We start from the raw sequence: 24,366 nt of genomic DNA, 5'->3' as shown, positions 1-24,366 counted from the left end.
ATAATGCGCACCGTCCTCTCCCGCACACTCTCAGTGCTCCGCAGAACTCAGCTTCTCCTCTCACTGCATTCCTTCCTCGTCCTTCTAACAGCAGCTTCACGCTCAGCGCTTGCCGAGCCGCACTCTGCATTCCATCTCCTACTGCCTCTGCCTCGGGAAACCATTCACTTCCAACTGCTTGCCAGGGACAGGACAAGTCTAACAGCTCTCTGAAAACACTGGGCTGGAGATGACAGCAAATCTATTTCTCCGTGGCACTGAGAGCCGGCCCTCTTGGGAGTGCTGGGCACTATTCACTTCCCCAAATCCAGCTACAGGGGGCTATGGAAAAGAGCAATCCATCGCTCTGGATGTGTGCAGCTCCCACTGCCTCCGCTCAAGCCAGCAAGCGAAGAGCCCGGTGAGAACAGGTGTGGTTACTGCGTCCTCCCATGCTTCCCCACACAGAGATGTTTGCCAGCCAAATCAGCCGGAGCCAGGCAGCCTCAGGGCGATACGCTCCCAGTGACATGGCCCTGGCTGTGCTCCCCAGGGTCACACAGGCTACAAGACAGGGTGCTGTGCAGAACAAGGCAAAGCAGGCTGGGCAGAACTGGGCACGTGCTGAGCGCTCCTTTCCCTCCTGCAGGAGATGTGGTCAGGCTCTGAAGCCCCGCACTGCTCCTGCGTCTCGCCAGCTGGAACTGCACAAGTCCTGCACCTCTTCCCCGCACACGAGACCATGAGCACCTACCTGCTCTGCTCAGCCAGGAGTGACAGCTGACCCACTTCCATCTCCCAGCTCACTCTCACCATTGGCTCAAACCGCCTCTTTCCACACCAGCGCTAACAGGACTAGTTCAGGAAGCTGCAGGCTCACACCCCATGCTCAGCCTCTTTTCAGGGACCCACAGCTCCTCCTCTGCCCCAGTGTGTGTTTTTCCAGTAGGCAGCTATGACAGATCAGGGTTCCAGTGGATTCCTGGAATGATGGATACGAGTATATGGCCTAAGAAGCTAGAATTAACACCGCCTTTGTTGTTTTTTTTTCCCCCTTAAATACTTTTCAGAAATTGAACCTATCAGAAATTGAAGTTATGAAGAGTGACAGGCCAATACGATGATCTACGCCAGCACAGTTCCCAAGAAGGCAAGCTGTGCTCCCCTGCCTCCCGCTGGGGCTCTGCAGGTGTTATCCTGGAGGGAGGCAGTGCTGCCCACCTCCAGCCCTGACAGCGGCGCTGCCTCGCTCCCAGCAGCAGGTGAAGCCTCTCGCCTTGCTCCTGCAACCAGAGAGTTAAACCATTTGCATGCCAGATTTATCTGCCTGTCCCTCGGAGGATGCAAGCCCAAAATGAAACTCTGAAACCTAGTTATGCTGGATGATAAATCAAGATGAAGCGAAGATGACAGACTCTGACTGACAGGCAGCTTTGAGCAGACAAGAGGCAGCACAGGACCCTGCAGGCGCACACAGCTCCTGCTCACCTCCTCCTCCACCTGGGAGGGAGGGCTGAAGGCAGCCACACCACGCTATTTTCAGTCACCCGCGGTTGCCACAGGAACTGTCCAACAGTGGTGCTTCACCAGAAAGAACCCTTGCTAAGTCAGGTACCGGGTCATCATGAAAGCTTCAATCTACCCTGTACACGTAGCACAAATCATTTAAGCAAAACGCCGCAGGGACAGGAGCCCTTCAGACCTCACGACCAACAGCAAAGACAAGAAGGTGACGATGGATTGTTAGCAGGTTACATGAAAGCCTTGTAAAAAATAAATATAATAATAATGGTGTAAAACAAGTCCTTAACAAGCAATTGAGGGCTTTGTCTGTCCCGGTTTTCAAAGCGTTAGACGCACTCCAAACCCACACACCACAGCCAGGCTCAGCAGCCAGCCAGGCACAGAGCACACTTCTGCTCGTCTCCTCTGCCCTCCCCTCGAGGTTTGAGCACCTTTTTATCTGAAGGATGTAAATGAGGATGTGTGGGGGGAAAAAAAAAAAAAAAGACGGCCTGCAAAAAGGCAAAACTTGTGACGCGTGCCATCACCACTGCCCGGCCTGCAGCCCCCTCCTCTTGCTCTCCAAGGAGCAAATACTGTCTCCTCCTCTCAGACAGGGCAGACCTGGCAGACAGCTCCTGCTTGACTCAGGAGATGATTCAGAGATAGAGCAGCTATGCTACGGCTCTTGCAGGTGGAGGAAGGATGAATATGGATGAGAACGCATCCAGATACCAGTACTTAGGGAAAATATGGGAGCCTGGGGATATTAGAAATACAGAGTTTTTGTGAGCTTTTACAGAAGCATAACAGAGCTGCACAGAGAAGCAGTGACGATAACCTAGCCATTCTAAGTTTAAGGATTGTTTTGCAGAGTCAGAGCAAACACCTTTGCAAATGGTGAATGCTGTCTCATACACGAGCTTCATCTCTCTGCAGAAAGGCTGTCGTAGTAAGAAGTCCAAGGATGACACTTCTCTCTCATCCACCATGGTAGGTTCCTGGAAGAAACATTGCTCAGAATGAGTTTCTGGCTTAACTCTCCTCCATCCCTGGCAGAACACCATACTTCTGAGATGTTCACCTGGTGGCCCGCCTCTGTCTCTCTATCAGCATGCAAAAAATAACAGAGAAGATCCAGACTGAGCCATACTGAGAAACATCAACGAGAGAGATGTGCTCATGTAATTTGGGAGGAGGTGGCTTGGCAAGGGGGAAGCAATCTCAGAAGCGTGGTTTTGCAGAACCATGGCACTGGATACCTCTGCGATCCCAGGAAGAAAGACCAAAGGCAGATGTCACCTCCCAGGCTCAACAGGGAACTTCAACCTTCAAAACACCATAGTTCCAGTTAAAACAGGGATGTGCTTAGCGGATCTAGGAAGCACAGAGGCAATCAGCTATAAACCATGCGCGACCGGAAGAGTTACTGGAAGAAACAAACATCAGAACAAAGGTTACGTGACAGCTAGCTGGATGCTAAGAGAAGAATGATCTCACACACCCGTTCACCACAGCATAAGTCTCACGCTCTCCAGCACCGTTCCTACTCCTTCCACGACGGAAGCCCAGCAAGACCATCACCTGCCACCCCCCCAGGGCTGGAGATGCCGTGCTGCCCGCAGAGCTGCCCACGCCTCGCTGCTCCCCAACCACCAGGGCCATTTGTTGGAGCAGGCGCGGCGTCACGCTTTGCGGCGGAGCCATCCGTCACCGCCAGCTGACGGCGTGACAGAGCCTTCCTGTCCAAGCGGAGAATCAATATGCCAGGAAATAATGATAACGAATCGCCCTCTCACAATGCGCGCCACTTGCTTCCCTTTTCATGCATTTGGTGGGATGATGGATTCCAAGAGGACATTTTCCTCAGCTTCCAAGGCTCATTCTCTTTCAAAGAACCTGAAGGGAATTAAGAAGTTTGCTCTCCATCTTAGCCTTGGTCTTGAACCTTCACCATGCCGAAGGAAGAGACCACTAGAGGCACGGAATAGACCTCATTTAATTTAACATCAGACAGAATCCAGGAGAGGCGGCGTACAAGCAAGAGCATCTGCCCTGTACATGCTGAACAGCACAGCATCACATCAGGATGGCTGCACCTTCTGCATCCCTAGCTAACACTTGTGCTGGCCACTTTGCACTGACACCTTCCCAGGATATTGTTCTTTGATCTCCCACCTCAGAGCCAGCTGCCTTCTACCACTGTCGCAGGCAAGTGTAAGAGCCCACTGGCACTGCCAGACATTACGGATGCTCTGGCATTTGAAGTATTAAAGCATGGATGAAGTTCACCTTGCAAGCAAAACAAAGCATCTTGAAGTTAAGAAGCTGATTCTTAAATTCAGAAGTCAGTTATCTGATTTCTCCTGCAGAAGCTGTATCCATTCACTCGTTTATGACCTCCAGCTCTTTGTAAACACTGGAGCACCAACTGATAAATTTCTCCAGCCTTCAGAGGAGGTTTCTATGTGAAACGATGGTAAAGAGAATACGAAAACCAGATTTGCTCCCTCAGATGTGGGAGCTGGAGCAGCTAAGGATCAGACTTGGCAATGACTGAGCCTCAGTCTCCAAGAAGATGAAGGATTTATGAGTGCAGAGACTGTGGGGAAACAAGATGGATCTGTTCACTGAAGACAGCAATTCTCTAGAGAGAAATGTCAGAAAGAAGAGGGAAATTACTTCCCACAAGAAAGGTATGAGCCAAAGTTGTGGGACAGTGCAGTTCCTTCCTCTAATGGACAGCAGGGACAACTTTACCTCCCTGCTGCAAAGCCTAAGGCACAGTCCACATGGCAAGGGACTGCTGCTCATACAGCAGGGGAGGCATAGCCATATGTGATCACATTAAGATCACAGAAGTGTGATGCAGCTTACCAAAAGGTAAGAAGAAGGTGCTTCAATTTCTGACCACCAAGTCTCAGATACCTTGGGGCTTGCCCTGCCATCTCACCTACACCACCAGGCAGTGGTTATTCCTGCTGCAACCATCTCAGGAGCTTACTGCTGCCCTGGCCTTGAGCCAGGCAGAGCTCTTTCTATTCACAAAGGAAAAAAGTTTATTAAAAAGCACCACCAGGACTTTTTGTCTGGCAAAAGTGTTTCAGCAAGGCCTCTTTGCCCTGAAGACATCACCTCTCCCCTTTTCTTTGCTGCCTGGGGCAGCATTCAAATGCTCTAAGCAAGATTTACAAGCAGCCTCCCCCACCACGACCTCAACCGCTGTGAGCCTGGTGGAGCTGTCCCCTCTCAGCACCTACCAGCCAAGATCCAGACGTCTGCACACCAGTAACAGTTCACAGGGAGAAAAACTGCTCTGTACTCTGGTGTTTATCACAGATGTTTTATCTCAACATATGGGAAGGGAAAAGCAGCCAAGGAGTTTTGCTTGCTTCTGATGGAAAAATACCCTGTAGTTTATTGTCCTCTCTCCTCTGATCACCTTTAGCAGCAGCACCATAAAGCCTCTGCATCAACGACTCTGTTCTGAGCTCTGCTGTTGACTTGGCTTAACTATTAGCTTTGACAGTCTCTTCTCTCTCTCTATATGAGAATTTACTTTTCTATGAGAAAGGAGTAGCATATACTTTAGTGTCACCACAAATCTAACTTACATTTGCATGCTTCCTTTGAAAGGCAATGGGAGCAAGAACACCACATTCCATGAAATCCAGATACCCCACAGCCTTATCCACACACTCCATCTTGCCTTGTGCCAACCCAGCAAAGTTTTTATCATTTGGCTCCAAAAGCACATTCTTCACACTTTGAGCAGCGGAGAGCAACTTTGTGTGCCACTAACATACCCTGATAATCCGCATGGGCACCACCACCCAGATGCTTCTGCAGCACTAGGGACGAATATGTCCTTACATTTCCAGCTCAGACCCATCAGTTCATCTCCTGCTGCCTGGATAAAGGCCTCTTTTCAGGAACGTCACTGGCTCCTCATGCGGGATGTCAGTGGTCCCGTCCAGCACCGCCCGTCACTCTCCATCTACATCTGAAGCTAACAAGGCTCTTTCACTTATACCAGCACTGCTTCACCCCACCGCCCCCCACAAACACCACTGAAATGAGCTCCTCAACTGACAAGACCGAGAGCAAGCATGACAGAAGCACTGCCTTTTAACTAACTCTTCATAAATATATTCACTTCTTAGTGAATTATTTACCCTGGGCTCTGGCAGCAGCTTTCTCTGTTCCAAAAAGGATACGAGAACAAGTTTCTTCAAATTTACTTCATGTCACAATCCCTAAGCCAACCAAACGTGCAACAGTGTCCTGATTTACAGCTCAGTTTCCTCTTCCTTGACACTCCTGTGTGCTTTGTTCTATGAAAGAGGCAGAGATGTAATGGGTTCCCCATTCAGCTGTTGCAGAAAGCTCCACTTCGGATGCAGAGAAGAGGCCACCTTGAAGGCTGTGGACACTGGCAGGATAATCTCCCTGCAGGAGACTGCAAGCAAGGCTTCAGGTAACTGCCACCCCCATCCTACATCAGCCTCTGCCATAATTCCCAGTTTCCAGCTCTGCAGCTGAAGGCACATAGCAGAGAGACTCCGGGTTTCTGTACTGAATCAACTTGTGCACGGCTAGTTAAGTCTGCTAAGGATGGCAGTGACAGCACAGCTGAGAACTGCTCACAAAGCGTAATGGTCTGAGACCAGTTCTCTGCAAAGAAGTGCTGAGGAGTCCTGAAAAGCACAGGATTCCGGTGGAGAAAGTAGAAGTATCGAAGGAATGATCAGACAGGGAAGTCAGCTCACCAGAATGCCTTGGGAGAGCTCTTTCCTCATTTCCTCCCTGGGAGACTTCTACCAAATACCCTGCAGGGGGAGGGAGGAAAACACTTAATGCATGCTTCATGGCTGCTCTTGTACTTCTTCCCTCCACCTTACTGGCCAGAGCAAAGCACTAGGGGAGGAGATTTGATTTCTGGACAAAACTGAGATCATTGCTCGGACAAGGATGGGAGTAATCTGACTTGAGGGCTACAGTTCCTAGAACGAATGCGATCAGGTCCAACTGTACTACAGGGAGAGAGGACTGAGCCCGCAGCAACCAATCCCAGTTTATTCCCCTATAGAATGTCTCTTTATTAAAATACAATACTTTTTAATATCTACAGTACAGCATCAAGAGCAGCACATAGAGCAAACGTCCCACATGGGAACTGTCTGGGAACATTTGCCAGAGACCATCCAACAACAGCAGCAATAATCATGCTACCAGTATCTTTAAAGTCAACAGTCCCCACCTAGAGAGCTGGGCGTCTCACCCTGTAACAGGCTGCCATTAATTGAGTTAGCTGCTTAATACACAGTAGCCCGGTGTTTGCTGCTGAGCTCCACCAAGCCCTTTGTTACCTCCCCTTTTGTTATCTTTCTTAATCCACATCCCTTCCTATGAGGCTGCTAGGAGTTATTACCCAGTAACAAAGAGGTAGGGCTGTGCCCCTGCTGCTTTGAGACCTTCCGAGCTCACTTCTTCCCGCTCTGTTCGCTGAGGGGTGAACTCCTGAAGCAAACAGCAAACACTGCCTACTAGACCACGACTGAAGGGAAGACAGAGGAAAAAATAGCAAGATAGAGTCTCTTGAGGGAGCAGTTCATCACCACCACAGATTTAAGCCCTCAGGAAGGAAAAAAGCCTGAATTCTAACCAGTGAAGTTGAAAATACCAACATCCTGACAGCTTAGTTGGGTCAGCCTTCCGCAGATGACCTCTGTACCAAGAGACCTGGGAACAGGCTCCAGAGCTGACAAAGGACTTGGGCTAACAACTCCACGCATTCCCAAGGTTGAAAGGTGGAAGGCACCTGAAAAGGAGGAAGGAGAAAGTTACAGTTTGGGGAAGGAATCTTCCCCATTGCAAGGAGACTATTCACACTGCTGACATACTTGGTCATCCAGCCTAGGCCCTCTGCGTGCTCTTGGCGTCTCTGCTCAAGAACCAAGTGAGCCAACAAGGTTTCGTCCCTAACTAAGATTCCAAGCTTCACCTTAAGCATCATTACCAGAATTTAAAGCCGTGACTTTCCTGACCAGCCCTTTGTGCACAGCAGGCTGGTTCCTCCCACACCTGTGCTCAAATTGCTGAGGTCTCCCCCAAGGCAGCTCAGGCAGAAGGGGAGGGCTGGCAAAAGCTTTTACTGCTGGAAACATGATGAAAGCTTGGTGTAGGCAAACAACTACACATTGGCCATGTCCAAAGAAAAGCAAGATCTTTAAGAACTGAGAAGGTTGGCTGTTCAAGCTCTGAGTACCACACTAAATTTAACCACCTTACATGAGGCAGTAGCTGGTTTTGGAGCCAGCGTGTGAGCTGTTACTCTTCTGAAGGCTGCCAGCAGCTCCACACCTCTGGAAGCCCTCCGCCTGCCCCAGTCCAGCTGGGGAAGCAGATCCACCCTCTGTGCTCCTATCAGTTCTGACAGGAAAAACCTTGCTGTGCCAGCCTTGTTTCCAGATGAGCTGTGTTCAGCAGGCCCAAACAACAGGAGTCCATCTGGGCTCTCTAGTGGTAGAGCACTTGGGTTTGCAAAGCTCCTCCTTCAACCTTCTCTTTATAGAGGCTTCAGAGGTGCCTGTTCTGGCTAGTGCCTTATCCTGGGATGAGAAACTGCCAGATGTAGGGCAGATCCCTGCTGCAGCTCCACAGTCTTCAAACTGGCCTATTTTTTTCTTTCCAGTTCAGGTTCCAGTGGTTAAGACCAAATTTTTTCAGAGTGAAATCTTTCCTGTCCATGAGGTGTAGAGAGAGAGACTGCTGCAGGCTGTTAGCTGGTGTGCTGCCTGCAGTGAGCACGAGGCTCTGGAAAGAGGCTGGTGACATTTGATTATCACTTAGATCAGGGGAAAGAGGGAAGGCAACTTTCAAAGGCAGCACTGACACCGTTACAAACACAGGCAGAAATGACCTTCACGCACAGCAAGCCCTCCCTGCTGCCAAGAACTATCCTCTCAGCCACTGTCATCTTAATCGCCAGTACACCTGAGGCAGTGCAGCCTTACATCAGCTGCTGCAAAATCCAAGGGCTTCTCACTGGGCTGGGGAAGAGGGTGGGTGTACAGCAGGCACTGCCCATGGAGCAGCTCTTACCCAGCAAAACAAACAGCTCGTCTGGCAGCTCCAGCACTCAGCACTACTGGTCAGAGGGCTGCTCTGAAGAAGCACCTTTAGCATCACGTGGCTAAACACAAGCAGAGGAAGTCAAAGGGAAGGCTCAGGTTATGCCTGAACAGGAATCCACGTCTGGCCCATCAGCATTCAGGCAGGACAAGTTCAAGAGACCACAAAGCACCAGACAAGGCCATTCTTTAGGATCTAAGCTCACTGAGAGCCAACAAAAGACCAATCTCTGTTTAAGTCACAGCCCAGCTCTTAGAGGAGGTGGTGATGCAGCAGGTGATGTGAGGACATAGGAGAAGCCAGCTTGATAAATCTAAACAGCATGGGACTCATCCCAGAGTCTGCAACAAGAGCTTTTCTGTTCCCTGCATCACATGACTGCTTGATAAATCGTCTTTCCTAATAAATCTATCCCTCATTGTACACATACGGAATCCGTTGCTCTAAGTAGCCACTGAGGTGCTGTCAGGGTCATTAAATATCATTATCTGGGGCAGCTGTTCTCCAGCATGCTGACGCAGGAATCAATCAGGCTAAAGCATGAATTTCTCCTACACTTCTCTAAACATTGCTTTTGTCCCTCTCCAAGCAATAGAAAAGAGGCAGCTCTGCATTTATGCCAAGGTTTAGCAATCCTCCTACTGGAGGCAGCTAGCTAAAGGGAACGCAGTGGCAGAGCAGACAGGCATCAGGTTGTCACAGAGACAGGATGAAGTCTGACTGATGGCTGTACCGGGAAAGAGGAGGCTGAGTGATTGGAAACAGGCCACCGTGCTGAAGAGATTACACTTCTTTGAAAACTTCCTTTAATACCCCCTTAATGAGATAACCCCTCTCTCTGGAGGACATAGGGGCTTTCAAACCTTTCATGTGCTCAGACAATAAAGGGAAGAAAAATGGACATTTGGGATTTTCACACCATGTGAGATCAGCATTTGTTAACTCAAGCTGTTCAGCATCTGAGACTTGAGGGCTTAAGACCCAACCTCATCCTCCTGGGTGGTGACTGCTTAACCCCATCTCAGATATTCACTGGAACGGGCTCTCTATGCCGCTGCAGTGACTGCCAGCCACTTCCAAACAGGACTGTAGGCCTCTGAACTCATAGAAGAGGAATATTATCCCCCAGCTGAAGTGAAGTCAAATGAGTGTGTGGTGGGAAACAGCCTGAGAATCAACTTTGCTTCCTAACCCAGGTCAGCGATCAGTATAAGCAGAAAACTGTGTGCTGAGACGGTTTGTGCCCATGACTCAGACTTTTACCCTGCCAAAAGGCTACTGGTGCTGTAAAGCTGTTAGCCCCCAATATCAGTTACCTTGTGTAGGTTATGCAAACCAAGACAAGCCTCAACATAAGCCTCTGTAACGCTCTCCCACCTCTCAGCCTTTTAGGTCCATGTAAGCATATAAGCCAGATGTAAGGCAGCTGGATCTCTGGACGACAACAACACTGCCGACACTGATGTCGTATTTCCCTTCAGGGAATTATCTGTCTACTCAGAAGTGCTTGGCAGTAAGATTTTGGAGGACAACATATGTTGGTTTAGCCATTTTTACATGAGCAAACATGATAAAACTAAGGTCAGAAATTCTAACAGAAGTACTTTTTATTCTCAGATCAGAACTAAGGTTGTTCAAGATCTGTTGCACGCTTCGCTGCTGGAACAGTAACTAGTGGTTACCATACTTCGCCCAGACACAGGGGACTCTTCCAAATCCCTTCTACCTCTCACATTAACCAAGTTAAAACTTCACGTACCTGACTGTGTCTGACTGAGAATATTTTGTTTCAATCAAAATTTTCATCCTAGAACAAAATTCCTTTGTTTCACCGAGGATATCAGGTCTGGACAATCTTCCTCAAAGGGTTTGTGTTGAGAAGCGCTTGCTTCCAAACAGGCATATCTTGCCAAAAAGATGCATCAGTAGCATGACTCAGGTTCCACCTACAGTGAAGAGGTGGGGGCCTGCCAAGACTCACCTATCCATCTCATCAGAGACGTCACGATTTGAAGATACTTCGTCTTCTGCACATTGAAGAAGGTAAAAGGACCCAAGAGAAGAGTGAATGCTGCCTGGAAGGACAACAAAAAAACAAAACACTGGTTAAAAAACAGAACTGTTATTAGTAAGACAAATTTGTCAGTAACGGGAAGCTTGCCTTGAAAGTTCACCTCCAGACATATCCGTCTGTCACAGAGCTCTCTTTGTTGCTTAATTTTACAGCTAGGTTGGCTGCAATACAAGGGGTCAAGCAGGCTGCTTGGTACCAGAGAACATGCCTCGGGCAGAAGTAGAGCATAGGATCCTCTTGGCTCTCAGCCGCCTGCTATCACTGCTACAGCATGTCTTTACTGACACGTTTCAGTACAAGCTCTCAGTGCAGTTTTATGGAACATTTAATATTAAACAGTGGCCTCTTTGTCCAGGTACATGCTCAGCTTAGGTCTGGATAGCAATAGCTGCGACCAGTCTGCTTGCATTAACATACATGGCTAGCTTTGAGGTGTCTGAGGCTGAACAACAGAATAACCAGGTTTTCCCTACATTAAGTTGCATGTTTTACAGCAGCAAGCTTATAATGTAACAGTTAAGCTGTTGACTTGGATACTGAAAGCCTGTGTAAAGCAAAGAGGAAAAAAAAACAGCGATAGTCATAAGATCTTCATCCAATGAAATTCAGGATACTGATGAGGAATCTCTTCACAGCCCTTGGATGTCTACTGAGACACTAGCAAGTCCCAGCAACCCAAACTGGGGAGCAGCGCAGCACCCAGCTGTTGCACCTCTTTCAGCAGGGTTGTAAAACACATCCATCAGAACTGGGAACATCAGGACTGCCATTTCCTGCACGAGTTTCCTCTAGCACCCTCCTGCAGCACACAACGCATTCACGCTGTCAGCCCATACCTGGAGGAGCAGCACCGTGCAGCACCCAGAGCCCGGCCTCATCCAGGGGGAGAAAAAGCTTTGCTGCAGGAAAACAGACCTTGGCTGAGGTCTGAACGTGAACTGAGAGAAGCTACGTGCAGCCAGGAGACACGATGGGTGCTGCAGAAGAGAGCCCTACCTGCAACGCATGGGTGGACTGCCAGCTGCCACAGCTGCGAGCTGGCAATACAACGGCAGGTCCAGAAGCAGCACGTAAGCAGTATCTAGAGGGCTACAGTGCACACTTGTGCAGTTTCATTCCGAATTTGAAAGGGATTCTAGAGACAAATACTCAACATTAATATTTACACATTACTCTTTTTCATGACTTCTGAAAGCAGTTCCCAACAAAAGGTGTCACCAGAAGGGAAGAACTAAGACTCAAAAGGGCAGGCTGCAGAGCCTGCAGGTCTCCGTCGACCCCGACAGAGTCAGCAACAGAACAGAAACCAAGCTATTTTAAGACAAGTACGACCCCAAGAAACCTCTCGAGACTGTCTGAGAACATCTGCAAGGCAAATTGGAAACTCCTCACATCACAAGTATTCTCAGACGACTCAAGTCAATCCAGGAAGGGAACCAGAGGAAAGAACCCTCGGGTCTCCCGCGCGGCTCGGTCAAGACATTCTGACCCGAGGCCATCATTGACACTAGGTTTTGTGGTGGTGGTTTTTTTTTTTTGCAAGCAGAAAAACTGAGACAAAGCACATACAGAATTCCAATTAGTGAAATAATTCCGGCTCCTAGGAGGAAGTGCTGAAATCACACACAATACAGCATTCAGACATGTCTGACAAGACTAGGAGCTAGAACAACCTTAACTGTTGTGACACTTTCAGGAGCACATCTGTTACAAGCCTTCCGTGCTCTTTCCAGCTCTTGTTCCTTTCTTCTAAGCAGGAACTCAACCTCCCTATTCCTTCCATCTTCTCCTGCCCTCTACAAACTGCCACAGTCAGTCCCGGGGTAGTACACGAACTGCAAAGGACAAACTTCAGCCGGAAGAGATGCAGCTTAAGGACCAAGAGCAAACCCAGGTAGACCAACTATGACCGGAAATTACTCTCAAGTTTGTGATGAATTTGTCTCAAACTCCACCTCTCAACATGCACATACTGCTCCAAGCCTCCTTTCAGATTGTGTTATTAGCTCAGGCATCAAAAGGAGCTGAAACAGAAGAGATGGAGGAAGGATGGTGATAATTAAGGAACAGGTGTCCCCAGCAAATTAAAAGGCACCAGAACCAATTGGCAAAACAGCACCTCAAACCATATCAATAATCAACACAAGATCACTGAGCACCTAACAGCTGGGTCCTAAGCACTGAAGAAATACTTGCATTAGAGTAGGTTTGGGGCTCAGCTGCTGAAGAGCATAAAAAGCATTGTCAGCTGCTGGAAGAACCTAGGCCTCCTCTATACTCCAACTACCAAAGAATAAGGAATTCCACTCCATTTTCAGCAGTCACCTTCAGCACCTCCAGAGCTCAACATGTCTTGAACAACTAAATCCACTGGGCAACTCTTCCAGCACTTCTCCTCCTCTGCATGCTCTATGACTCAAAGCAGGGCAGAGGGGAGCGGAAAGAAACAAAGCCACGGTGCCTGAATAGGCGGATTCTTCCCACATCCTTGAAGATGAGCAGCATCTTCTGTTCCAGATCTTGGAACTGGTCCAAAAGAACCAACTGAGAAATGAATTCAAGTGCAAGGGAAATATATTATCTTTTCCACTTGACGCCTATTAGGGAGCCAAGATGGGTAACCATGGATCGATACAAATGATGCTAAGGCTTAGAACGAGATGAGGTTGCACCGCTCTGTAGAGATTGTGCCATCCACTTTTAGGAAAGGAACTCACAGCACACACTGAACTGTTTGAGAGGAGAAAGGCAGGGCAGGAGATGCCATTAAACAGCAAGATTAACATCCCTCCAAAGTGAAATTGTGTACCGCTGTACAGATTCAGCACAGGTCAGGAAGAGGAACTAGTTCTTCACCTACATCCAGGACACAAGGGGCAAGGGCTCAGTCCCTGGATTAGACCGGATCTCATGAAACCTAAGAAGCACCCCAAGGCCAGGAGGCCTACTTACAGCCGGCACTGAAAGGCTGAGAAGAGTTGCAATGCTTCCAGCGAGGACATCTAATTTCTCTGCCTCGCTGTGCCAGACACCTAAATGCTCTTCCTACTTAGGAAGTTAATTACTTTCATAACTTCTCCCCAAGGAAAAAGTAAGCCCAAATAAGCACCTCAGACATATACCAAACTTTCAACCTGATGTTTTCTAAGCTCAAGGTTTTCCCCAGAGGAATATAATTAACGGAGTGCTTCATTAGATGCACAATTCAAACAGTTTGATGCCTACGCAGAAGCCGCACCGGTTAGCCCTGCCAAAAGTCAAGTACGCAGAGCTCCCAGATTGAAAAGCTCTCCAAACTTTTCCAGTTCACCTCTCCAGCTAGCTTACACATCGAAGAGTTCATCACTCTCTTCCTGAACTTCAGCAATTTAACCCGAGGCAGAATGAAGCATAGTCTAAGCACAGTCTGCGCTGATGAAAGGATTTTTCTTACAGTGAAGTGGTTTCCTGTTAGGAACATGCAGGCATACGAGGACAATTCATTTCCAAACTTGAACGAGACAAGGGAATCCTCGCTCAGATCTATCGCGTGCTGCCTACAGTCACAAGACTGCGGGGAAACCTGTCTGTGCTTTCACCCAGGACTGGTGGTCAAAAATGACTCCCCCATCTCTCCTCAACCTCCTCCACCCAATGGGAAATGCCAGACAAGCAGCCAGGCCTGTTGCAGGAGGCACAGAGAATCCACATACAGCAAATGAACACTGCAGATGCAGAAGTGTTTACTACTTCTTCCTTACGCTGGAAAGCAGCATGGAGGCATGGCACATTAACTACAAATGTTTCTCACTTTCACTAGCATTTCCAGCCAGAAAATTAGAAGTTGACTAGCACAAAAGAACAGCAGCTTGTCACCCGGAGTTACACTCTGCCCTGCAGGCTACCAGTGCCATGAGCAGTACATCACCCTGCTTGTGCCCTTAGCAAGGTCTTAAAAAGCCGTTCCTTGCACTGAGCCAAGGCACACGAACACGGCAGGCACCAGGGCTGGGAGCTGCCTTTGTCAGCAGTGCAGCTGCCCCCCCCGCACCTGTCAGCTCGCAGTGTTTCAAACTGAGATGCAGGCTGGGCAACTCGAGTCTTCTTGCCACAGGGAAAGCTGGCTGGGGTTTACCATGGCCTGGAATACATATTCTTGAAAGTATATTTATAAAAATGCATTTTATTGAAGCTTTGTGTTAAAACTCTGTTACCTAACCTTGCTTACTGGCTTATCTCAAAAAAAAGGCAAGAGTAAGATCAAGCGTTAATAGGACACCCGCCTGGTGAATCCTCAGCCAAGAGAGCTCTCAACCACGAAGTGATGGCCAGCTAATGCCATGAGTCTTTCAGTACCGATGTGTTTTACACTAAATTCAGAGGGCTGCATTGACTCAACAGGTTCTTTACTGACCTGACGAGTACATCTGTCACCCCAGACCAGTGCAGCTCAATAGTTCAACAGCTTTCATCTGCTTCCCAGAACATAGCTTTTACACAAAAAGCCAACCCAGCTCAGGAAGCACAATTAGCACCCCAAACTCAGCCGGCTCATGCATCAGATGCAGCAGTTCAGGCACGATGGCCTGCATACATTTGCAAGAGTACCGACTAAAAACCAGCTTCTTTCACAACTGCCATCAGAACTTGCTTGTTCTCGGGCTCCACAAACTCATCTGTGAGATTAGCATCTGCACGTGGTGCTTGCTAAGCAGTGAATCAAGATCAGTAGTTACTGTTTCGTGTTGATTCAGAACCCGGAAACTTTCAGACAGGTTCAGCAGAATCAGGATATTTACCTGAGAAAAGGGCAACAGTGAAGACCAACCTCATTAAAAGAAGCAACTACTCCTAGAGCAGGGTAAAAGAAGCATTTGACAATCTTTGGACAGATGTATTTGATGTATTTGAGTGGCACAAAGCTGTCATATCAATACGAAGTGACAACTCCACCTCTCCAGACAGCGACGCCTACATTTCTTAAGCATCAAGTAACAGTGCTCCTAACCAAAAGCAGTACAGCTAATAGTTTTACTCTATCGGGGAGCATTTAAACAATTATTGGTTTAAAAAAATGGATCGCTCTCCTTGGAAGACTTTGTCACCTTGGTTGGAAAGCTGAATGCTTCCTGCAGAACTACGGGTACGGAACATTCCTGTAAAGCAAGATAATGACAGGGAAATGCGAGCTCTACTGAATGAGCACCTCCCAGAGGAAGGTTGCTTTGATTCAGCGCTCAGACAGTGCAAGTCTCCTTGAACACGGTAGGAAAAAGCAGACATTTTATATATGCTGTCAGCAGTGGCAATTCTGACACCCCTTCTGCAAGAAGTCCCTGAGCTCAGAGCTACTCCACGACCCAGATGAGTTCTAGAAGGGACAGACAGAACAATACGAGAAACCAGCCTGCTCTCTGTACTTACGCACGCAAGATGTCAGGAGAGCCTAGGGGCTCTGCTCCTCTGTCAGGTACTCTCCTCCAGACTGTCCACAGAGACATCGCTGGAGGTAAAATCCACCAAAACCCAAAAGCTATTTTACCTGCACTGACACAGGTCACAGGTTTTATCTTTTGTTGGAAGCCTGAATCAGACCTGTTGTCTTCAGCAGAAGTAGCTTCTTATGAATTGGTGTTCTTACTCACGTCCTTGGGGAACTTCTAGGGCCAACTTTGGGCAGAACCATTAAATCTGAAATGCCTTCCTCACTCTTATTTCACTTTGAAATAAAAGAGGACTTTAAACGCTCGAGTTACCTGCATCCACCCACAAGCCTCTCTGCACACAATCCAAGCTGTGGCAGTCACTACCCTACCCAGCAGCAGGCTCCAGTCACTCACACCAAGGCTTCAGCAATTTTCAGCTGAAGCCCAACAAGAGTCAAAGGTCTGGAGCACAGCATCATGTTTGCCCCTTCTGCCACCTCTCCTCCCCTTTGCTCCTGCGACAAGGCCACATTTCTGCATGAGCTCATATCTCTAGGTAAGGAGCCAGATGGCACATCACTGAGGGCTGCCATCCAAGCTTTCGTTGGTAAAGCTTTACCCCTTGCAGCGGACAGTACAAATATAAATACATGAAAGGAGTCTGGTTGGTCAGGAAGGAGTTTTTTTTTTTAGAGAGTTGAAGAAATATAAAGCTGAAGATCCACAACATCTCAAGGCTGGAAGCTGGGACTGTGCTGATTGGCAGCACACTTTCAGCAGATAAGCAATTATGAAGCTCATCAAGTTGGTCAAAAAGAATCCAACAACACAACAAGGATTGCTCAAAGAAGTTGAGACACAAGAAGGATTTTAATTTCCAGATCCCTCCATAGAGCAAAGTCACAATGGAAGGAAGACTCAGCCACCAGCCATCCCACAAGCAATATTTACGGATAAGGAAAGAAGGCCGGTTACGCTTTGAGTACAGCAGACATCTGCTGCCACAGCAGCTCCAGTAATTAACGTGCCGCTCCTGGGACACCTGGCAGCAGCTCACACTCATAACTCACATGGAGCACACTGCCAGCACCAGGAGCCCTCGCTCACCTTTCTCCCCAGCTTGCTAAGGCAGGAGCAGGTATCCCCCATGAACTACGCTGTGTCACAAGTCCCTGCCAGCAAAGGAAGCGGTATTTCACCACCCGCAGTCGCAGCGCCCCGTGAGCCAGGCGCTGCCTCCTGTGATCCCTGTGACAGCGCTCTCAGCACTTCCTCCAGAAGGAAGACTTCCTGCAAGACACGAGAATGCATCCGCAGCTCCAAAGCTGCTTGGCTGGGTGGAACCAAGTACACAGCGACGCTCTTCTCTCCCCATTGACCCAGGGCAGGGCTTCTACAGCTGGCCCAGTCTTGGTAAGAGCTTTAAGTTTTCCAGTCTGGAAAGAAAATCCTGGAAAACTAGTTATTCTTCCTCCTAAACTGAAAAAAAAATCTAGGCAAAGTCATTCAGTGCAAAGATTGCAGTGTCCCTGGTACACCTGGGTACATAGGATCATAGCCAGCAGCAAGCTTGCATGCACTCTCTGGGGTAAATACAATTCCATAATCATTTCTCACAAAAAGAGAAAGATGGAGGCCAGCAACAACCCCGAGGTGACTGGCATCTAATTTTTCATCATTGCAGTATTTATGGCAACAGCATTTGCAGCATCTTGTAATCACTTCAGTGCCTCCTTGACCCCTGGCTCTCCCTTACTCTGCATCTCCTAATTGCATCTGAACAAGCAGGAGGGAAGCAGCAAAGTGGATGGATGCAGGAGAGCCGAATGGCTGCTGTGTGACACTTGGAAGGACAGCAGTGGAGCTGCAGCCAGGTCCCGCCGTGCCCCCCCCCCCCCCCCCCATCAGCTTGCTGTGATCTCTCACAGGCTACAAAACAGGCATCCACCTCCTCCCTGGCACTGGGGGAGACAGTGACTCAAGGTTACCCAATTCCCAATTTATTAGCATGGTACAAGAAATTAATGAGTTCCCTCCCATGAAGTCTGAGGGCATAATCATTACTATTACAGATACTGCGCCAAATCCCTGCATATTCATTGCCTCTTCTTTCAGGGTATTGGCAACTCAAACTCTATTTGTATCGACCCCAAAAGCCCCTGGGTTAGGCAGCACAGAGCCAGGGAGACATGGACCAGCACGACATGGATGCACACAGGGCCCTGCAAACGTGTCAAGCCATGAAGTGCCAGGGTTACCAGGCAGGTGGGATCAGCAAGGGCTGCTCCTGAAGGCCACTAACCCAACTGCCACAGCACGCTGGGTGGCTCTGTCGCTCAGCCATCACGTTTCCGTTTCCTTTTGACTTTTTCCCCCTATGAACTTCTCCTTGAATTACACAGAATTCTCCAGCTGCCTGGAGGATGCAATTTCATGGATAGCATCATCCCAATCACTGTGCATTGTCAGGCAGGAATTGCCTGGAGGAAAAGGAAATGTCCCACACTTTAACTACTCTGCAGCAGCACAAAAGCAAGAGAAAGCCGCGTTGCCTGGGGCAAGCAGGCAGTCTGCTTACTCCCAGCCTCCTGCTTTATGTGAGCTGTACAGCACGCACCAAGCTGGTGCAACAGGCTTCGGAGATCAGATCTGCCTGAGAGTATTATACCGAGTTCAACTTACAAGATAAATCCCAGCTGCATTATTTGTATTTATAGTCCTGCTTACAGAAGCATGAGCCACGTGTGGGATTTGCTGATGTAGTCCAAAAATCCACATTTTTGGACAAGAACGTCAGTGATCTCAACCAGACATAATGTGCAATTTAGGAGGATGTTAAGAAGTCGTAGACTTATTTAGGAGCCTAAAGAGATAACATTCTGTTCAGAGCTTCTTCCCTCCACTGCCTCTGGCAATATCTAGAGTGGCATAACTGCACAGTTCCGTAGCCTTTCTATCTAGGTACTTTCTATCTGTAATATTAAGGAATTAATGAAAATTTCAGCGGAGGAAAGATCGGGACTGCTGCCTTACTTGATGAAAACGCTGATGAAGTCAGGCAGGCAGCAAGGTCAGAGCTCTGTTTAGAGACAAGACTGGTGTTAAAGCACCAAACAAAACACTGGAAAATATGCTGTTGATAAAAGGCCTGTATTGAACCTCCCTGGGGGGAGCACTGAAGACTTAAGAGGTCTCATCCAGCCCTGGTTTTTAGGAGGCTGTCACTACCACTGCACAGAGTAACACCGCATAGGGGAAAGCATTTGTAACTTACTTTCTACAGCAGTATTCCCAAACTGACAGATCAGTGAACCTCCTGGAACAGTCTAGCCCAGGACAGGAATTCTAAAAGGCCCTTTTAAAATCCTTCCAACTTGTGCAGAGCTGGCGATCACAAACAGATATCACTTCTGACACCTGCCCCATTTAGGAGAGACTGGGCTCCAATACCTGGAGAACAACGTCAGCTTTGGTGCCTTGCTACCCAAGTGAGCTTACTCCAAAGGACAGCTTTATTTAGAGAAGAAGCACCGTGGCCTCTCAGCCTTGCTGGGAATGTCTCTGCTGGGCAGCAAGGGCTGTAGTTTGAATGCAATAAACAGCTTCAGCAAATTCAAAACTGCAGAAGTGCACAAAAGCCAACAGACGTCCAGAACTACTACTTTGCCCAATTTGTTTACAGGATTTGCTACTAAGGCTTATACCCACCATCCATCATCACATAAGCCCAATCAAGCACTGAAGTGTGCAGAACCCTCCTGCACGTGGAAGCAAAGTGCATCTGAGCTCACCGGTGGCCTCTCCCAGTCACACCAGGGCTTCCCTTACGGCCAGTAGCACCTGCAGCACATCTGGCCAGGCACACAACCAGCGTCTGCACATAGGAAGCAGCCCAGCAGCACTCTTTCCTCTCACACGGTCCTTGCAGCCACAAAGTGAGCAGACAGCCCTGTGCAGAAAACACATTTCAGTCCTCTGCACTATTGATTTTATTGTGAAAAGAGACAAGCTAATTCTTTAAAGTTAGTTGCTTCAATCTTGCAGTTTCTCCTCTGTTATACCAAAGGCTGCTCACCTCCCCAGCCCCAGCAACAGGGAGACTTGCCTTCTACCAGATGTTTCTTTTAGCCAAAATTCAACTGGTTACAATAAAGGCAAGAACAAAACATAAACAAACATACCCACACACCAGAAGCTGATCTCTCCTGTCACCAATACAAGTTTATATTCCACTTCCACAACGCTACACTTTCTGCCACTCCTCCTGTCAGGCCAGGAAGAGCCTCTTACTCACAAGACCAGTTACTGTCTGAAGTCCCCCTTGTGTTAGGAAGCACAAAGTATTTGGGAAACTCTGAAACAGCTAGTTTGTCTGTCACAGGCGCATGAAGAGTGGGCAGTTGAGAGAATTTATCGATGAGCCCACAGAAGAAGAATGGATGAGGATGAAGGAGACGGGATTTATGCCATATTAACAAGGCTGTGTGCCAATTTCAACCTTATTAGTTTCACAATAAGAATACTGAGAATTGCCTTCCTGTCCCACACCCAGACACCATTTGTTTTAAACAGACTTGGCTCCTATCCTTCCTCAACTACTTCAGAGAAAACTCACTCAGCCAACCTCCTTTTTCAGAAGCTGACGAGCTGAGAGGCATGAGGAGACTTCAATCAGCCCCCAAGACCAGGCTTTCAGCCAAGCAAAGCTGTATTTTTGAGGCATCTGTAACAAACAGTTAGGGTTACTGATATTTATGCTTAATGCAGTACTAGTTCCTCTCCTGCCACAGTAACAGCTCAAAGCTCAGGTGCCTGTACGTACAGAAATGGCACAATACTCTGTATTCTTTGGAGGAGATTCCTTGCTTTCAAAGCTTTCAGAACAGGATCTACGCATAGAAGCAGAAGTCATTTTTGCACATTTGTTTCTATTTCCATATCAGTATCATAAAAAACATTAGAATGTTTGTGGTAGAGAATATAATGCAATAAATCTGGCAAGAAGGTCTCCCTGTGAATGACTTATTGTATAATACACTGGGTAACATGCTAATAGCATCCCAGCTGCAGCCTTATCCTTACCGTAAGCTGTAACACTACAGTTCAAGAGATTTGTTTAAACAAGATGATGGCTTCCCACCAGTAGGGTAAGCTTCCATCAGCCTGCCTTCCCTCCCCCTAGCTTACCCTGGGAGCTCAAGGCATCCCAAACCTTGACTGATGTGCTGTGATATCAGCCCTCTCTGCTCCAGACGTCTCACCTGCCGCTAAAGCAGCTACCTTCACCACTGCTGGTTCTCAAGGGCTCTAGACAGTGAAACCTGTAAGAATAAATATCCAGGAGACAGCAGCTGTGACCCATTTATTACCGGATGCTGCTGCAGGGCACAGCTGAGGAAGGCAGGACAGAGGAAAAGCACTTGCTGAAAAGAGAACAAGTGGAGCAAACCCAGGTGTCCTTGGAAAAAGCACTCGATCTGCAGCATCGCTCCAGCTGTTTCTCCAGCTCCCAATTGGCCAGAGATCACTTACATCAAGCATGGATGTTTGAGTACTGCCATGAGGGGTCCCCTCAAAACCGCTGGGAGGTGAAAAAAAGATCTGTTCAGATGATGAAAATTCTGGATACCTTTACACAGCGCAGGAGGAGCACGCTCACATGCAGGGCACCCAGGAAGGAGAGAACTTGAGGCACAAAGCAAGGAGCTCCCGCCTGCAGCCCAAGAGGGCTGGGGAAGGCAGCGCCACGCCGAGGCACATGGAGACGGATCTACATCAACACTTATCAGTTCAGCCTTCACATTTGCCGATTAAGTTCCGCTGGCACCGAGCAATCATACATGTCCTCATCCCACCTCCCGGCCCCCTGCACAGCCTCACGTGGCTGCAGCCCGGCCCTGTTCTGATCAGAGCGTCAGGCTGGGGTGACATTGTCCCCTTCTGATGAGGGACGGTAAGTGCCGGCGAGCTCGCTCATTTTATTCACTGCACAAGCACGTTTCCAACTGGGATAATCTCCATTAAACCATCTGCGCTCCCATCTTCGCCCGGCCCACACCCGCTGGGCTGCCTGCGATACTGCAGCATCTGTGAACCTGTAAAAGCGGATGCCGCGTCCCTTTCCCAATCAGCTACAAAACCAGCAGAGACTCAGACAGAACAGATGCACTGGTGGCTTTGACACACTGCTGGGCCAGGCTACCAGGAGCACCCGTGCCAATGCCTCTTTCCCAAAGGTTGTATGGCTTCCCATAAGAATAAGCCATTTCCTTCCTATTATGGGAAGACACCACGTCCCAAACTGCCAGGAAAGGAGGGCTGAGAAGAGAGCAGAGATTTCAGCTACAGTGGCTGCCCCAGTGCGGAAGTGCACTGCTTGCCAGGTCATGAAAGCATTTTGGATCAGACACTCTGAATGGCTGCTGATTCCCAGGATTAAATCTCCTATTTATTTCAGTATCTGCTTTCTAGAAACTGCAGCAGAAAGACCAGAAGTCTTCTAGAAGAGAGAAGTGAAACTTAAACCCACCACCCCCTCCCCTCAAGTCTACACAGGAGACACCCAGCTGACCTTACAGAGAGGACGATAAAGAAACTGCACTGAAATGTAAATCCAGCACAGAGGACTGAATACTGCCCTCAGCACTGCCACCCGAACAGCCAAGGGACTCAGGACTTCAGCTGTCAAGAGCATGACAGTGTTGTGACTGATCCGAAGCAGAGCTAGAAAGCCATCGATCTGCTTTAACTGTAATCAGTGCTCGCCTTCAACAAGGTCGCTGGGCCCTCTGACACATGCCTTCCTCCCATCGACTCGCCCTGCATGCTCTGGCCTTGCCAGGCTTGGAAGCACCCTGCAAGGCCTTCAAACCTTCCAGGGCTCCTGAGGTGCAAAGGGGAGGCAAACAGCAGCAGCAAGAGATGGGTCAGGAAGAAGAGATTATTTCAATATTTCCTGCACTTGCCTCCACTTATTTACTTTGCCAGCCCTTATTTTCTTAGGCAATTTACAAATAAGCAGCAAGATAACCATTTGTTCAGACAAAGGTTAATAGGGGTCTAGTGGTCTCTGAGGACTCCACAGACACTCTTAGGTGAGAAAATCTGGAGCAGCAATAAAGATGCAGCACAGACAAGCAAGTCTCAGGAGAAGGATTTAATCTGTCTAAATATTCTCATTATGTACGTTCTTCAGCTTCCACTCACAGTGATCAGAGCCGAGACCGCTTCCAGTGGCTTTTTCTGGACAATAAACCACGAAATAGGATTTTTACATCAGTCATTCTTCCCCTCTCCCTGCAGCTGAAGAGTCAATGTTTAAAATAGTTTTTTGTTGTTCTCGTTATTAAAAAGAAGCCAGTAACAGGAGAAAGAGTCACTAGGCTGAAGGCAGGACAGATCTTTGGCAGACTGGAGGCACTTGGCACAAGAAAGCTATTGGCACCATTTTTGCAGAAAACCTCAAATAGACTATTTGTCCTGGTAGTCCAAAAAAGGGTTTCTGGGGGGCCATGCACAGAGTAAGAGATACAGCACTACATCCAGAGACCTGCTTCAGAGGGAACAGATTCTAGATACGATCACCCATCGTGCTCCTAAAGCTGCTCAAAACCTACAGGCAGTACGAAGACAAAGCGAGAAATGGAGAGGCAGGCATCTAGGACAGGAGAGCTGATCCAAAACCTCAAATGCTTTCTCTTGGGATGACCGTGTTCATCTGTCCCCTTGCCACAGGGGAACTTGGTCTGCAGAAAGAGACCTTGTTTGTCCACTGAAACACAGAGCTAGAATTACTCCAGCAAAAAGAAAATTTCAAAAAGAAAATGAAAGCCAAGAAAACAGCAAGTTCTCTAAAGGCCACGATTCCCCCAGGACCAAGAAAATAAACTACTCTTGATGCATATCACCTCCTCCTCACAGGCAATTCTCCCCCACAGACAGGCAGGTTTCAGCTTCTCGTGCATGTCCAAGACTCTGCCTGTATACATCAGAAGCACAGACAATTTGAAGAGAGTTACAGCTCCCTGTGCTGGAAGAAAGAACAGGGAGACAACTCTGAAGCCTTGCTTATATATCCAAGAAATATTACCTCCCATTTTGCTCCCACATTAATCCATTATGGAACACTAAGCCTCCCAGACCCTACACAGCTCAGAGGTAACGCTGATCACCAGCAGCCTCCTGAACACAGTGACCACGGCACAACCCCTCCCCCCAGTAATCCATCATAGACTTATTTTCTCCCACAAGCAACCCCTCCCTACTTATAAG

General features: G+C 48.3%; 1 protein-coding gene across 3 annotated transcripts in view; it reads right to left on the bottom strand.

The window, feature by feature from the left end:
* Positions 1–24,366, bottom strand: part of TMEM104 (transmembrane protein 104) — a 42,558-nt gene that overhangs the window by 5,511 nt on the left and 12,681 nt on the right. For all 3 annotated transcript variants that reach the window (XM_021414568.1, XM_021414567.1, XM_021414569.1), the window contains exon 9: positions 10,598–10,691. In XM_021414568.1, coding sequence (XP_021270243.1) covers positions 10,598–10,691 — 94 coding nt within the window. The remainder of the gene's footprint in view (positions 1–10,597; positions 10,692–24,366) is intronic.

This window comes from Numida meleagris, chromosome 17 (assembly GCF_002078875.1).
Source record: "Numida meleagris isolate 19003 breed g44 Domestic line chromosome 17, NumMel1.0, whole genome shotgun sequence".
Taxonomy (NCBI): Eukaryota; Metazoa; Chordata; class Aves; order Galliformes; family Numididae; genus Numida; species Numida meleagris.
The sequence above is the reverse complement of the archived record's forward strand: the minus strand, read 5'-3'. Positions and strand labels throughout refer to the sequence as shown.